The sequence below is a fragment of the Tyto alba genome, unplaced genomic scaffold (assembly GCF_018691265.1).
Source record: "Tyto alba isolate M040663 unplaced genomic scaffold, T.alba_DEE_v4.0 Super-Scaffold_45, whole genome shotgun sequence".
NCBI classification, from domain to species: domain Eukaryota; kingdom Metazoa; phylum Chordata; class Aves; order Strigiformes; family Tytonidae; genus Tyto; species Tyto alba.
Genome location: NW_024881321.1, coordinates 30,707,416 through 30,724,943, shown reverse-complemented (window position 1 = coordinate 30,724,943; position 17,528 = coordinate 30,707,416). Strand labels below are relative to the sequence as shown.

Below are 17,528 nucleotides of genomic sequence, written 5' to 3'. Positions count from 1 at the left end.
CCTAATGTGAAGACATTTTTGGAGTGCTATGAATCATTTTACCTTGATTTAATTAGTCAGAGGACATCTGAAGCCTGAGAACTATTTTGCATGCCTTGAGGAAGCCATATAATATAGCTGGTAGCACTGCTCGTGAACAGCTGTGGAATAAACACTAGTGGAATAAACATAAGACATAAACTTCAGTGTTTAATTTCCATCTCCACTTCTGTTTCTATCAGTCCTGTACACATAAAATATGTACAATTTTATCTAGCTATCTCACAATACTCCTTTTTCATGTTGATAAATGTATTTTTGACGGATGGGAGAGTTTAAATTTTAAATAATGTAAGTTCTTAAGGCAGCATCCCAGAGATTGTCACTGGAAGATTCAGGATTAAAATCTTAGTCTCTAACTTTGTTATCCCCTGCCAAATCCAGTAAGCCTTATGGCCCACGGTCAGCTAATCTCTCCATTTTAAAAGACTAACAATACTTTCACTCGAAGGAGGTTTGAGCTGTATTTTGTTAATGGTTGCACAACACTTTGAAAGTATTAGTTGTATATATATGCCACCTAATGTTATTTCAGTGTCTCTTTTAAGCCCCTAAATGTGTGAATGGTCAATTAATAAATCAAGGAAAAACATCTTCTCTGTTGGGTTTCCTGGCTGTTGGGAAGTGAATATCTCAGAATATATACAGTGGTCAAATAAGAAGGCGGGTGAGGAAGAAGTGTGTCTACCCAGAAGGATTTTTGGCAGTGAGAGAAATAAAATAAATATTGAAGATGTAAACCTATGCAAAATTGTGTCCCATTTTTCAAGATGAACATCATGCATTTTAGTGTGTAAATATTTCAAGAAAGGCCTCTGGAAGAATCCCACAGTCATCAATGCCTACAAGTAGATTTTTTCCTCTGTAATTTCCCACCTTACTCTCTTTGATCGACTTCTTTACCACCATCACTTTTTAAAATTGTAAAAATTTACCAATTCTGGAGTGAGTTTGAATTTTCTCTTTTTTTAATTTGTTCTCGTGCTTAAGTCCCATCACCCTTTTTCTACTTGATTTGGTTGTCATAATACTATGGATGTTTTAGAAAACTGAAGTAGCAATTTTCAAGCACAAGATCTTTAAATTTTGGTTTGTTGCTTATATCTCTTAAAATTCTTCAGTCATCTCACACATGTTGCTTTACATTTTGAAAAAATCTCACGATTTTTTTACTTTCTATCTGTGTACACAAAGTGGAAGGTCAGCTGGATGGGTTTATTTTTTCATGCTTTCCAAATTGTGAAACCTACATGCCTGTGTTGAGACTTCAGAAAATTTCATAAAGTGAACATTTTAAGGAAGAATATGAGCCAATATGAGGAAATCTATTATTGATTGTTTATTCTGTTTAGTGTATGAGTGGTTTTGTTAAATATTATGGAGATCTTTATTTTTGCTATACAAAACCTTGTTAGACGACATGACATAGAAACTTGTAATTTAACTCAGTGTTTTGAATGCATTTTTCTTGTTTTATATGTTCGTCTAGGTTGCTTTTACAGTTCTGTTTGATTTAGAAGCTCTCCTGAAGATCTGGTGTTTGGGTTTCACAGGATATATCAGCTCATCTCTTCACAAGTTTGAGTTGCTGCTTGTAATTGGAACCACTCTTCATATTTATCCAGACCTCTATCACTCTCAGTTTACATATTTTCAGGTACGATCATCTACTTTTACATTTACCCTATATACCAATTAAAAGTATTACCCATCAACATTTTGCTCCCATTTACTTCCAGTCTCAGACTACTGATGTTCTTACAATATTGACTCATTTTGAGAATATCTTTAAAATAACAAGTATGTCTATTCTTAACTATGTTTATTGGGTGGATTTACAGAAATAGGATTCTTTCTAACTTTGCTGACAAGTCCTTTCTGTTTTCAGTAGCTCACATTTCTGTCTGATCTACACTGTTCGGTAGGCTCTGGGTTAGTTTATTCACTGCTTTTCATTTAGCCTTGACCATGCTTTACAGCTATTTACAGCATCACCTTTCTGTAGTGTCCACCACTGCTTTCCTGACTTCTGTCCCTGAGGCCTCAGTGCACTTGCTGTTACTTCTCCAAATCCTCATCTCTGTGGAATTTGCATGCCTAAATAAGAGTCTCCACTCCAGTTATTGTGGGACTTCTGAGATCATTTCTCCAGAATCATCTTCGAGTTCGTTTCTATAGCTCTCCAACCATTCCGTATCTAGGGGGAAAGTGTGTTTATTGAGGCTTTTCCTATATTTTCACTTTGGGGAAGAACAGGAATGAGAGACAAAGAAAGACTGATTAATTCAGACTTCTGATTCTTCCTCTTTCAGCAAGCCCAACCAATTCACCATTCATCCTCCTTGAAGTGTTTAGGTTCCTCCAGTTGTGGGAGAGAGCGCTGAGATTCATTATAATGTGTTACATTCTATAGTGCTAAAGAAAGGGATTTAAAAAAATATATATATCAAAGGATTCATACCTGTTAATTATTCAGCAATGAATTGGCATGGTGAATAATTAATCAATATAGGTAAATAATAAATCATCAGAGTCCTGTCAATAAATGTGATGCATACTGTAATCAAGTACATTAGGGGAGGAGCAGTCTCCCCAGCTGTCGGCTAAAATATGATGGCCTTTTGAGGCTTCTGCAAATGCCATCCTGTATTTTTTCTAAATGGTTCTACAAACCTGCTCAATAAAGTTTTCAGGATAACAACTTCTATTTTGCTTTCACCTGGTATCATTTGAAGGCTTTCAGATGGTTCTAGCTTTGATTTTGCTGTCCAAATATGTAAAATGTTATGCAATGTGGCATGAAATTTCTGACCTGCAAGAAAGGATGATCTATCAGGAGTATACTATTGCAGTCTTGTGCCAAAAGCACACAGGAAACCTAGTTGGCAGCCCTCAGCTGAAGCAATTAGCAGCTTAGTTAATAGTTGGTCCATATTTATTAGGTCAGAATCCACTTACATCTCATGATTTATTTCTAGGAATTTTAAGCATAAATTATGAACGTGTTGGACTAAATGAGTAACATCATCACTAACTCATAGGATTGAAAGTACAATTAAAATGTAGCCAGATGTTTATAATAAAATAATAAGTCTTCTTTTTAGTGGATTTAATTAGTTTGGTTCAGTGGAGGTGGTGGTGGTTTGTTGTTTTTTTTTTTTTTTAAATGCTAGCTTTTATGACAGAAAATGTCAGGTTGTGATTTTTTTTTTTTTTTCCAAAATATATGAGATACATTTTACAAGCAGAAACACCTGCTGTGCTGAAAGATTTGGGTTGTATTTTGTGATCTAAATCCCCTAAGAGGCAAGCAACAGTAAGGTTGGAAAATACTTTACCTTTGATGTCAGTGTGTAAGGGAGGTACACACTGTATTCCCCCGCAATTAAGCTTCTGGGCAAGGTAGATAACACATTTTCAAATCAACCAAGGTCAAAAAGGCTTTTTCACATGGATACGTCTTGACGTTAGACAGATTTCCAGACCTTCAGGTATTAATGATGACAGATTAAATATGTTCCTTGTCAGCCAACATAACAGATTACTGAAAACAGAAGTCTTATTTGACACATTCCAGGATAGCGAGCAGAAATATCATTTGGCTTATCTAGTCTTTCTTAGCATATATTTCAGTCTGCATTATTCCTTGGTCTTTATCACTACCAACATATCATTCAGTCTTCACCATGTTGGCTACTGTCCACCCTCCCACCTCTCTTACTTGTATTTGCTGTACATTCATTCAAAACAGTTTGCAAAGCCCTCTGGGAAAGACTACAGTAAAGCTTCGTTCCATGGCTATAATCTACAGAACACATAAATCAGTGGAGAAATGACAGAATTTGCATATTATTGCAGAGATCTGTAATGAACCAGCATAAAAGGGAGAGATTTAAACTGAACTTGACGTATACTGGACTGAAGAGATGGTATTGTGTTTGTGCTTGGGGAAAATATTGCTGACTCATTTTCTGAATAAATAGCATCTCTTTTAGTATATGCAGCCATTCTTTGTAACAAAGCTGTGGTTCCTCTTTTGTATTTTTCATTTTGATTTGGTTTTTAACATATTTTTATATTTAATCCAAATAGCACACCTTCTACAGCTCTTAAATTTAATACAATTTGCAATCCAATTACATAGAATACATAAATGTTCATTAGAGTGTACTTTTGCTAGATTCGATTTGTCACCTAATGAAAATAAATGAAAAAAAAAAAAAAAAAAAAAAACAAATAATATCAATAAGATTAGTGTGTTACTTAAAGGTCAATTAAAGTTCCCCAAAGGAAGGGGGAAAAAAGTAAGGCAGATAATACAGTTTATCTAAAACACAATTCAGAATACTGACTAGCATGAAATCTTCACCCCACTGGGGTCAGTGTTGAAACTAGTATTGATGGGAACAAAGCCAACATTTACACTGTGAGTAGATCTTGTAAGTAAGAAGGCACCACGTTTACATCTTCACAGTACTTGGAAATCCCGCTCATCTCACTGTCACTGCATTGGTAACCAGTTCTATGTACTCAGATTATATGTAATGTGATCACAGTACCAATGTGAAAAAAGGGATTTAATTTCATCTTGTTCTAATGTTGTGAAAGTTAAGCTGTCTAGTGTAACCTCTGTATCTAAGACCCTTTTTAACTACTGAAGACAGTGAAGGCTTGTCTCATCTCACACAAGGGGTCTGGGTATGTTTGGAATAAGTTGCTCTCTTGAGTTAACTTTCTCTCTCTCTCTCTCCTTTAGCAGTAAAGCCTAGGTGACTAGTATATTCCAAATACTTGGCAGATAGGTAGGGAGATAAGTTTCACACAAAATCCAAAGGTGTATGTTATTAGCAAGCTACAAGGTACAGTGAATTCTTTCTGTGAACAACTTCTGTCAAACTTATTTCCTCTACAAAAGTAGCACAGTAACTTGTATGTAAGGTCAGCCTATAGTTGCACTGTAATTCCTACAGTTCAGTTTCAATATGATTCTAGTGGAAATATAGGTGAAACCTTGGGCTAGAGAATCTTTTTCTTTGTAAGAACTGCAGAATCTCATTTGCCCCGTATGCTGCTGTCTGTTGTCTCCAGCAACTACTGTTGCTGCCACTGCCTCTTGTTGATACTGATGTTCATGTCACTGTTTGTGCCACCATCAGTGGCAGGAATAGGAGAAGCAGATCTGTCAGGAACTTTTCCAAGGTAGACTCAGCAGTGAATGAGGCAGGAGTTCCACACGCAATCACAGTTCTCCTGCCATTACTAATGCTGAGAGGTGTCAAATATGTCAATGGTACACAATGCTGCTTCCTCTGATTTTGAGAAGTGTCACCTAAAATTTCCCTTGTTGTATATACTATGAAATAGCAAAATATGTTCATTACAAAACTTACTAGGTGATATGGTACACAGTGCCAAGAAATTTTGCCTTGGGTCACTGAAATGGAAATGGAATGGAAACTGAAATGGGCCTGTGGAAGAAGAGCTAGTGGTTCTTTATGTGCCTACGTAACCTGGTGCAACAAATAACATAGAGTCATAGAAAAATCTAGGTTGGAAGTGGCCTTTCAAAGTCATTTCATTTATCCTGCTGCTCAAAGCAAAGCTTTCTTCAAAGACTGTTCAGGACCCTGTCCATTTAGAATAAGTATGACTTTTTAACAGTAATGATTGAAATGGGAGCAATTTACTTAGCACTGCATTAGATTCTCAGTTGCTAAATCTAGATTGTTGTATTTTGACCTCTGCCTGATGCTATTCTTATGTTTGGTAACACACTATGAACCTTCATTAGTCTGTAATTCCACATTACATTCAGATTTACTATCCGTGGTGTGTTTTGGCTATGTCTTTGTTCCCTTTGTTACCCCCAAAACAGCTTTACCCAATTTCATTTCTGTGATGACTCTTCGTGATTGGTGAATTGATTATAGCCTTGGGGGCCTTGAGTATCCTCCCATGCCTCTACTCTCAAGACCTCTGCTGTCATCCCATGCCTGTACTCCTTGATGTTGCATTTTATGAAGGAATCATAGATAGCTCATTCTATGCAAAATTACAGCTTGTTATTACTCTATGTTAGAAAAAAAGAGGTACATAACAGTGAGCATCACACCACACAATTGTAAAAAGCTAAGCAAAAAACCAAGTAGATTAACAGTTACCTGGTCATTGGGTAACTGCTGTTGCTAGCTAAAACAAACCACCAGGCAAGCCAAGATAGGTACAGACAAAACCTGACAGGTTCCAGGGCTTGTGTACTTAAACCTAGCACACAACTTGTGGTCTGTTACAAGTGATGGCAACCTGATATTCACTGGGCTACAAGGCTGCAAGTGCCTTTTTGGCTTTGAAGTCTCTGATCCTGTGAAAAGTTGTTGATTAATGTAATAATCAAAGAATGAATACAGTTACATTTTCTCTTTCTTTGCAGGTTCTTAGAGTAGTTCGGCTTATAAAGATTTCTCCTGCCTTAGAGGATTTTGTGTATAAGATATTTGGACCAGGAAAAAAACTTGGGAGTTTGGTGGTATTTACTGCCAGCCTTTTAATTGTAATGTCAGCAATCAGTTTACAGATGTTTTGCTTTGTGGAAGAACTGGATAGATTTACAACCTTTCCACGGGCAAGTATAAAAAGCATTCCTTACTCGTTTGTTATTATTTTCTTGTCATTGATAAGATATTTTCTTACCATAGATGAAGGACTTGTCAGTGTTAGGTTAATGGTTGGACACAATGATCTTAAAAGTCTTTTCCAGCCTAAATGATTCTGTGAATCTGTTGTATTTGTTATTATATTAGTGGTCTCCCTTTCCTTCTGAAAACCATGGAACAGTTTATCTCCATATGTGTAGATAAAAGAATTGTATTTTCTGGGTGTAACATTCTTCCTGTAGTCCTTCAGTAATGAAGTCTGTCTTTCTTTGGGTTAGGTATTCTCCTTCTGCTGTTGAGAGAATATACAGAAATTTTACATATGCACCCTGACAATCACACAGAAAAGCATATGGCTTAGTGGTACTCTAGCATGTTACAGAAAGAGGATTCATGTGCACAATCGCGGGTATTAGCTACAAAATTTATATAAAACATGTCTACACATGATCTATATCTTTATATTATGAAGGTGGTTGTTCTTGGTTTGTACAGGAATGCTTGTTTTACACAGTGTTATAAAACCTGTCTGCAATGACAAAATAAGTGTTTGCCTTTTGGGTATAAATAATGGATATTTATGGACATTGCATTAATTTCGAACAGAACATTGAAAATCAGTGGAAATTGGAGCTAATGTATTTATTGAAGCACACTGTTCTGAATGAAAATACTGCCATTTCTTTAATAATGGATGAGACTGAGTGTACATGGATTGCTTCCAGTGACAATTTATTTGTTTCTGTCAATCCAGCTTGGTTATCCAATGTATCTATTTTAGTGAAAGTGCATTGGTTGGAACAATTAAATAACGATGAATAAGGCAGCCTGAAGGGTCATGCATTTAGCAAACAAAATGGCTAGGCAACAATTTGTAATTATCAACCTGGACTTGATATATGGGAAGCCAGCTATCAAATGCAAGACAAAAAATACCTACCCACAGGGAATAATGTAACACCATGCTTTCTGTTTTGGAAAATGTGCTTAGAAAAGCAGCCAGTAGGATCTGTCTTTACCAGCACTGTCGGGCCCTCGGCCTTGGGAACAAAAATCCAGGTTGATGCAAACACAGACCCACCATCAGTGAAGGAAGAGTTAGTATGCAAACTATTACAGGAACTTGACCCCTACAAATCTATAGGCCCTGATGTTATCCACCGGAGGGTGTTAAGAGAGCTGTTTGACATCATTGTGAGGCCACCCTCCATAATCTTTTGAGAGGTCATGGAGATTGGGGGATATCTCAGGAGACTGGAAAAAGGCTAATGTCGCCTCCATCTACAAGAAGGGCTTAAAGGAGGATCCAGGAAATTATAAGACTATCAGTCTTACTTCAGTCCCTGGGAAAGTTATGGAACAAATCCTCCCGGGGGCCATCACAAGTCAAATGAAGCACAGGACTGGGAAGAGCCAACGTGGATTCACCAGGGGCAAATCATGCTTGACAAACCTGATTGCCTTCTACAACGAAGTGGCCTGCTCGGTTGATGTGGGGTAAGCGGTGGACACTGTCCACCTGGATTTCTCCAAGGCTTCCGATACAGTTCCCCACAGCCTCGTCCTAGAGAAACCAATGCTTTACAGTCTAGACAAGTGGTCTGTGCAGTGGGTGGGGAACTGGCTGACGGGTTGCACCCTGAGGGTGGTGGTAAATAGCTCTTTTTCAAACTGGCAACAAGTGGGGTCCCCAGCTCTGTTTAATATCCTCATAAGTGATCTGGATGATGGGATCAAGTGTACCCTGATGAAGTTTGATGGTGATACCAAACTGAGTGAGGAAGTAGACACTTCAGAAGGGAGAGTCACCCTGCAGGATGACCTGGATAGGCTGAAAGAGTGAGCTAACAAGAACCTTATGAAGTTCAACATGGACAAGTGTAAGGTCTTGCACCTGGGAAAATCCAGGAGTGCAGCACGGATTGGGATCTGCTTGGCCAGGGAGCAGCTCTGTGGAAAGGGGCCTGGGGGTCCTGGTGGGCCGCAAGCTCTATATGAGTGAATGGTGTGCTGCAGTGGCAAAGAAAGCCAACAGGGAGCTGGGTTGAATCAACAAGGCCATCACCAGCACAGATAAAGAAATCATTATCCCAATCTACTCAGCAGTTGTCAGGCCATATCTGGAATACTGTGTTCAGTTTTGGTCCCCATTATACAAAAGAGTTGTGAACAGATCCAGAGAAGGGCCACAAAGATGATCAAGGGACTGGGAAGCCTGCCTTATGAGGAAAGGCTGAGAGAACTGGGTTTGTTCAGCTTTGATAAAAGAAGGCTTAGGGGACACCTTATCACCATGTTCCAGTATTTAAAGGGTGGCTACAAAGAAGATGGAGATTCCCTTTTTACAAGGAGTCACATGGAAGAGATGAGGGGTAAATGGGCACAAGTTACTCCTGGGGACATTCCGACTGGACACAAGAGAAAAAATTTTCACAATGAGAACAATCAGCCACTGGAATAATCTCTCCAAGATAGTTCCAATAAGTGGTGGATTATTTATGCAAAATGGCAATGAAGGACCCAAAAGAATTATTGTAATATAATTAAAATAAGACAGATTCACAAACACCTGAACATTTTCACTAGATAAATTGATACAAGTATGTAAGAAAGATCCACTTGCGGTGAAACATTGCCAAGATATATCAAGATATTAGTAAAGTTTTAAATTATTTTGAGCATTTCAATCTGAGGCCATTTAAGCTTCATTAAGAGTTTCTAACATACTGAATTTTAACAGATATACGTATATACTAAATGCATGTTTGAAGAGTGAGAAAATATTTTCTCCAGAAAATTATACAGTTTTTTACAAACAAAAAATATCCAGACTTGTTTTCTGTTTTCTGATTTAAGTTTTGGAAAAAAAGACCTGTTACCAATAATAAAGGAGTGTTCTGACAATACTGAGTTGAAATGTTTCAAATACTTTTTATATGATGGCCAGAAGCAAGGTTCTCTCCTTATTTTTTAGTTATTGTTTATTTGTATTCACCTTGTTATGAATATTTCAGAAGTATACTTTACAGTATGTGGTTTCTTTTTACAGGTTTTAGTGAAACATCTCTTAATAGCTTAATAGAGTCAGTGAAAATTTTGTATTCAAAAATTGTGATTGATGGTGTAAGTGATGGTGTCCCTCCTGAGGAGTGTGTCTTCCTAGCAAAAGCTCTGGGATTCCCACTTATGTTGTCTGCTCTGAATAAAGACCCCTGAATCAGTTTACAGTAAAACAATTATAAAACATGATTTGGGGTTTGCCTGGAATGTATTATTTTCCAATTGTGACTGAAGACATACTTGCATTACTATGTGATATAGGAGATGATATGAGGTCTGCAATAGCAGAATTTGATAAGATAAATTTTTAGGAGCTTATTCCCAGAGAAGAGCAAACCTAAAATGGCCATGAGTGTTGCTATGGACTTTTTCAGTTACAAATACAGAGAGGACAAGCACACTAACAAAAATGGTGACACTATAGGCTAAATTTTGAGTTTGTGCATTAAAGTGCTTTCTACACTGAAACAGACAAAGCCTAAAATAATTTTGAAACTGTAAGTGCTTTATAAGAAGGCACAGTATGGGTTTTGGAACAAGCAGACCTCCTCCTTTCACTAATGCCTCTAAATTGCATGTTTTCACATGGTTTCCTGACAACAGTCAATAGGCACAAGCTCAGTGTTGCCATGGCTACAAATTTTACCCTTCTTTTGGCCATAACAACTTTCCAAATGGACTGGCTTTCTCTCTAATACTAAGTATAAAAATATAGATGTTTGCTATACTGATTTTAATTGATCTGCCGTCTTTATTTTTGCACATCTTCTTGGGCTGCACATATTGAGCCATGAGAAGGACAGGGGGTGGCTGGGCCCCCTGAAGAAGGAATGGGAAGAGGCAGTCTGTTCAAAGGCATCAGTGTAAAATGGCTGCTAAGAAATTTTAAAATTCACTGTATGGTAAACAAAACATGTTGTTAGTGTCTCTGGCATCCATGCCCTGGTTTCTCTTGGGACTTGAGGCCATATGCTGACTACTTGCTGTCTCAATTTGCAAAGCTGGGGATCGTGCTCTTCTTTTAAATGGGTCAACACAAGGTGAAAGCCAGGCCCAACTGATCTCAGCAGCAAAAATTCCCCAGTCTTCAGCAAAACCAGGACTTCACTCCTGGCCTTGAGCTGAGAGAAAGCTCAAATTTTTAAATATTAGTTGAACATAAGCATCATCTGTTTAAAACGTTGAACAATGTAGTCTTAATGCTCTGATGCAGTTACAATGTCAGTGCCACGGACACATTTTTATAGGACATATAGCTACTCTCGGGGAGTTACTGAGTGCTCATGACTATGTTAGGAGAATAAGGTAAGTTTGCACAGGTAGAACAGATTGCAAGCATTTCATGGCACTGTCCTAAATCCTATTAGCTTAATTTGCAGAAGTAATCCTGCTGATTGTAGGACTACTTCCATGAATGAGGCCATTGGGATTTGGCCCTTAATATTTTATGGACAATCAGCAGTTACAAGTCAAGTACATTATAACTGTAAGTAGTAATTAGTGTTGTACCACCCCTGTAATAGTTGGACAAGATATCAGAACTGGCACTTTGGCTCATATATTCCACCAAAACTTTGCCAGTCTTCCACTATAAATAAAAAGGTACTTTGACTTCCATCATCAAAACAGCTAATTAAGTAATAGGGCATAAATACTCAAAGAAATTGACAGTCTTTTCTATAACACAAATTAATTCAGAAAAACACCATTTGCATAAATCTCTAAGTCTCATCTTCACAGATGTTGATTCTGTCAGCTAGTTGCATTTCAAATTAATTTTAAAATAAACAGTGGGAAATATACCTTTCAGCTAAAAATAATTTTCTCCAAAGGAGATTGCTGGATGCGAAGCACATACTCTTTGTGCACTGCATTATTTTCTTAAAACTAATATTTTGTCATATACCGGACTTTAATGTTATAATAAAATGTTTAAATGATAGTGAAAGGCCATTTTTTATAACTATATGCTTTATGGACACTGTTTTAGATGGAAGATTAGAATTTTATGTTGTTAGAAGAATGTCTTTTCCAAATTAATCTAGTGCTTGTATTAATGAGGGTTCTACAACATAGTATTGTAGATATCTTTATACCTTGAAGAATTAATTAAAATATATTATTTTTAAAAGCAATAAACTATGGTAATTCAGTGTGATTCAGAGGAAGGGATACTGCACTGGTTCAATTATCCAGTCTCTCAGGTGTTTTTAAAGCCAGCAGTGGGGTGTATTCATATAGTCTCTGCCTTCAAGGAGTGTCACACTGGTCAGGTGCGACCACCTCTGGCTCCAGAGATGCCCTGGGTGCAGGGAAACATCAACTGCCTGGTTTATCTTCACCTCCCCCTGACGAAGGGAAGCTGAGACACAGTGCTGAGCACTGATGGGGTGGTTCTCTTCTTCACCCTCAAGCACCACTGGCAGCTATAAAGGAGGCTGAATTTCCTGCTTGTTTCATGAATGCTCTGCTGGCTACAGAAGGCCCCTCCTGGCTAAAGATCCCAAATGTTTCCATCTCTGCATGTTTTGTGTGGGGAGGTATTTTGCAGAGCTAGATAACACTTGCTGGGTTTGGGGTTTTTTTGCAGGGCCCTCATCATGATTTTTTGAGAGGAAAGGAATCACTAATAAGAGTTTGTAATTTTACACGGTGCAAGGAGTCTGCATGTGTGTTTGGAGGCAGGGGGAGAGCACTAATTCGAAGAGAGGATCTGGCCACAGCTTGGCAGCATGCTAGTTAAGACCAAGGTTACTGACAGGAACATAAAGTAGGTGGCACTGTGCAAATTCCAGCCCTCGTATTTTGGCTGTCCTACCACATGATGTAGCAAAGAACTTAGCTGACATAAAGAATTTACAGAAAAGTAGTTGCGAGCAGTTTTCTCTGCTGCTTCTAGTTTATGCTAACCTTTGTTCTCTGTGGGACCTGTGTGTTCAGGTGAAAGGCTGAGACATTACATTTGGTCAAGATGTTGCTGATGTAGAAATCAGTCTTAAGTTTAACTTCATCTCCCAATGTGTGCAATTGCTAACTTGGATGCAATCCATGCATGGTGTTCCATGTACACATTATCTTCACTTCTAGTGAGTGATTTGAACTTGTAGGCTTAATCATCTCTGAAAATTTAATTAGTGTGATTTAATTCTGAAAAGCAACTGTAAAAATAGCTTTCAAACTCCTTGGTCTAAGCCTAAGGGTGTATTTATGCTTCTGTCTGCTTCAGAGTGCCACAGAACATAGCAACAATAAGAAACTGAGCTGTATTCTGGTGGGGCTTTTTGTGAGCCAGCAAGCAAATTTTTTACAGAGTCCTTAGCAGCTAAATGTTTGGGGCCCACCTAATGGAGTAAATATGCACAGTTCTTCCTCTGAACATGGTCTAGAGGCAACATGATCCAATTTTTGTACTTCAAATTATGGACTAGTTATAATGGACAAGGAGAAAAAGCTTTAGCCCTAGCACTCGTATCAGTGGTCAGTGGAAGAAAGCCAGACACTGAGCTCAAGCACAGGCCTTCTGATACTGCTTAGTTGTTAACCTTCTTCCTGCTTCCAGTGATCTCTCTCTGAGGCAATCCCTGGGCACAGACAGGGAAATAGTTCTCTCCAACTGGGCACTCCAAAAAGGCACTGCCTTTTATGCAGTGGCTTGTGTAACAAAATGCAGCAAATTAGATTGTTCCTGCCTTACACAGCCCTCCTACACCACCCCAGCAAGCTTTGCTCTTGCAGGCCCTTCTTTCAAATTTAAGCATACAGCGTACACCCTTGATTTCACAATACAGAAACAGTATGTGGCAAACTATGCCACATCCTCCTTACCATTTGAGATAGTTGGAACCAGCTCCATGTCTCCAAATATTAATGTTGTGTTATGGTAATAGGGACATGACATAGGGCCAGGAGGAGATGCAGGACCAAACACTGTATGCATGCACATGGATAGTCTGTTCTAGAGTAAACTGGCCTACATTACAGGGTAGAAATCACAGCCTGGAGTGGACTCCCTTAAGGGTGTGGGTGTAACCTTAAGGGTCCTGTTTGCATTGGGAGAAACTGCCTAGATAAGACATTGTTTTGTTTAAAAAACTGCAAACTTGATAAGGAGTCCAAGCAAAATACTTGCCTCTAGTTAGTAATATAAACATTAAATCTTCCCCACTAATTATTTTTGCCAGCAGCTTTAAAAATGAATTATAACCCATTTTATTGTTTTTCAAGCACATAAGTTTATCTATGTACATGTTTTCAGCTTTTCCAGCATGCATTTGGGATTAGGGTAAATTGATTTGAAGGAGTCTCCAAATTGTGTTTTCTTATGGGTGTGACAAGATGAGTCCTGTTCACTTTGTGCCCAGTGCATTATTCTGTTAATCTGTTGCTAGGAATGTCAGGCACGCTGAGCATAGACATAATGGATCTTTATCACTGTGTCAACATTTTGAATTCAAGGAATCCTGTTATCTGGAAGCTCCATTGTTAGTATCTTCAGTTTCTAACACTTTTTTTGTTACATATTATACTTCAGTAAGATATCAGCTTTGATCCTTGCTGTCTGGAGAGAGTACATTTTATGTCAAGCAAAAGCAAAAGAAACTTGTGCAACATTTTGGCCTCGTTGAGAGATTTAAGGTTATCAAGATCCACACTTCACTTTGATACCATAGACAAACTTCTGTGTCTGAGTCAGAGCACAGTCCTCAATGTCTCTATGATATACGTGTCATGGTCACACGTTGTTCATCTTGAGTTAGATTCTAGTCTGTGCTGTAGGCTCAAACTGGGGTTTCAAAGGTCTAAGACATCTTGATTCTAGGCTTACCTGGATTAATCTATTCCTATCACCAAAAACAGTTGAGTAAAAAATTTCCATTATTCCCTCTATTTTTGACATGTACCTCTGGTCTGATGGGATTTGAAAATGTTACAGGAACAGTTCCACAAAGAATGTTATTTACAAAACGTACAATGGGACCTTGCATTGTGTTGGTTAGTCGCATCTGTGGGGTGTCTAGAATGCTTCTGCTATTAAGATGACATAAATGTATGGTCACATTTAATTATAACACTTTATTATAGGTATACTTACAGAGAGGTAACACAGAGAATAAGCATAATCAAAAAATCACAATACAGTTTAACATTCAAAACAACGATCTCTGAAGCTCAGGATATTTCTCTTATTTCATCAGCCGTGGAGGAAACCAAAAAGCTCTTCATATGAGCTAATGGAGTTAGTACTATGCTTACAAGTTGCAGATTAGAGTTCAGTCAGAGGTTTAGATAGCTATTTCTCCTTTAGCTCTGGAATAGCATTTCACCTGACTTTAAAAATCAAAATATGTTTCTTTATTAAGATTTAAAAAACCAGACCAAAACAGATGTTATGCTCTGTTAAATCAACTTGAGGAATGTGTCAGTAAAACTATATTAATATAATTTGTGAATTGTTAATATGTTTGTAATTCTTTTTCTTGCAGGCGTTCATGTCAATGTTTCAGATTCTCACACAGGAAGGATGGGTGGATGTCATGGATCAGACACTGAATGCTGTAGGACATATGTGGGCACCAGTAGTTGCTATTTATTTTATACTATATCATCTTTTTGCTACTCTGGTGAGTCTTCACTTGCAAATGTGCTGTGCTTTTCTTTGTTGTGAATTAATCTCATAGCTCTTGTATTACTTATTTTTCTCAACTAGTTAAAACTAATTATGATGCTCATTTGCAGCATAGAGGGCTTTAGGATTCTTTGGTTCTTTGATGTAGTAGAATTTACCCTTCAGCCATGTGGCATAAGGTGGTAGCCTTTGTTCTGATCTGAGGTGTTGTTCTTCATAAGATCCAAGTCACACTGCTAGACTGACAATATAATTGTTAACTGTCTTGTACCCTCACAGTTCTAATGACTGCAGAGTTAAGCAAGTGCTTTTATTTATCATGTAGAAATGGTCTCCTCAGCTTCCATTGAATTCTCCTTGAAGCAGTAATTAGTGGGAAGTGTAAAGCCTCAGAATATAAACTCTTAACTAGAAATCACTACTTTCCTGTTGCCTGATGCAAAATCAATGCGTGGAAATATATTATACAGTATATCAAGCAATAAAAGTATGAGAACTAATGCAGCAGTTCCTGCATGAGTATGGAAATGGGGATTGCATCTGAAAATTTTTTTTTCTGTATGCATTTCAAATGGGTTAATTACATTTCTTTATGAAGAAAATGGTAAGGAAGACAGCTTTTGGGATAGCCTGTATCAATAAGGGCTTGGTACTGTATTTTGAAAACCAACACAGAGAAAATCCCACAATCAAGGGAATAAACATTTTACACACGCTTAATTCACACCTACTTTTTCTCATTTTGTAGTTTGCATTCACTGCAGATTCTGATGCACTTATTTTCACTTTCTTCACAGTATTTTCTTTCTTTGCTCAGTTGTCTGCTTACATAAGGTACTGACTGTGTTTGTACAGTCTCCTTCAGCTTCCATCTACTTTTATTTTACAGTATGTCCTGTCTCACTTCTAAAGACTGAATAATGCAACTGTAATTGTGGGTGCAGCAGATTGCTTCATATGGATGAAATCTTGACCACTTTATAAATGGCAGTAAAGGTCATTTGATGTTCTTAGAGCTGCTTAACCAAATTAAAGTTTAAGCCAAACAAATGTATGTTTCAGCAGATATATAAGACATGTAATTTGCTCACAGGGGTCAGAGGAGTCCTTGGGTTTTGGAAACGCAACTTTTCATGCAGAAGTGATCTTTAAAACTCTTTTGGACGTGGGGATAGAAAGCAAAAGGGAAGTGAGTTTTGGTCATGGATTTGAAAGCAGTTACTGGTTACAGAATCTTGTTGGTGTTTTTTTGATTTTTCACCAAGAACATTGTCTGAACAGGAATCCATTTTTATCTCTTAGATGAGCGTTAAGCAAGTCCATAAAATGTCAGTGTCAAGTAGCCTCTGTGCTAAAAATTCACACCTTAATTGAGAAGTAACTTAGCTTATTCTGCTTTATGTTTCATGTTTTGAAAGAGTCATCTGGGATTTCTCCATTTGTTAACTCAAAGCACTTATTTTGCTAGGAGGGAAGTCACTTTTCAGTACACCATCCTCAGTCCTTTTACAGGGAATTTGCATTTAAGTTCAGAGTTCTTCCTTGCTTCATAAATGTACACATTTCTTTTCATTCACCTATAGAAATTTTACATGGATGAAGAAACTCTGCTAAGAAAACTGCAGAATTACCTGGCCTTACAAAGTTGTTACTTTCAGTTCTAAGATCTTCCTCCGACCCTGAAGAGAAAAGCTATGTAGGACAGAGTTGTCTGGAGGCAAAAGAAGCTTAAAGAAAGAAAATAACATGGAATTGGTAAAGGAGCACAGAAATGGTTGGGCTGCTACTAAAACCAAACAGAAGAGTTCTAAGAATAAACAGCCATCAGTGAATAATAAGAGTGAAGTCAAATGAAGAAATTACTTTCACCAGCCAGAAGAGTGGAGAGGATTAGAATTGAGAAGTGATAATTGCAGGCATTTGGCAAAGCAGACTGTAGAGCCTTGGAAAGAAATTAATAGGTTTCACATTAGAAGGCAAAGAAAAGTTGAAGCTCAAAAAACAAAACGTCTGTTGGAAGTAAGGACTGTTATTAGTTGAGTTGGCAGCAGAGGAAGTTAAACAAATAACAATCTTGCGTTTAACTTTTGCGGTACCTTGTCTTTGGTTCTTGTTGAAAAAAAGTGAAAGGAAGTTAATGAAAGTCTTGA

The 17,528-nt window shown here is 37.7% G+C and overlaps 1 protein-coding gene across 2 annotated transcripts in view; it reads left to right on the top strand.

The window, feature by feature from the left end:
• Positions 1–17,528, top strand: part of NALCN (sodium leak channel, non-selective) — a 248,499-nt gene that overhangs the window by 128,028 nt on the left and 102,943 nt on the right. For both annotated transcript variants that reach the window (XM_042806091.1, XM_042806090.1), the window contains exons 12-14: positions 1,529–1,696; positions 6,470–6,661; positions 15,236–15,373. In XM_042806091.1, coding sequence (XP_042662025.1) covers positions 1,529–1,696; positions 6,470–6,661; positions 15,236–15,373 — 498 coding nt within the window. The remainder of the gene's footprint in view (positions 1–1,528; positions 1,697–6,469; positions 6,662–15,235; positions 15,374–17,528) is intronic.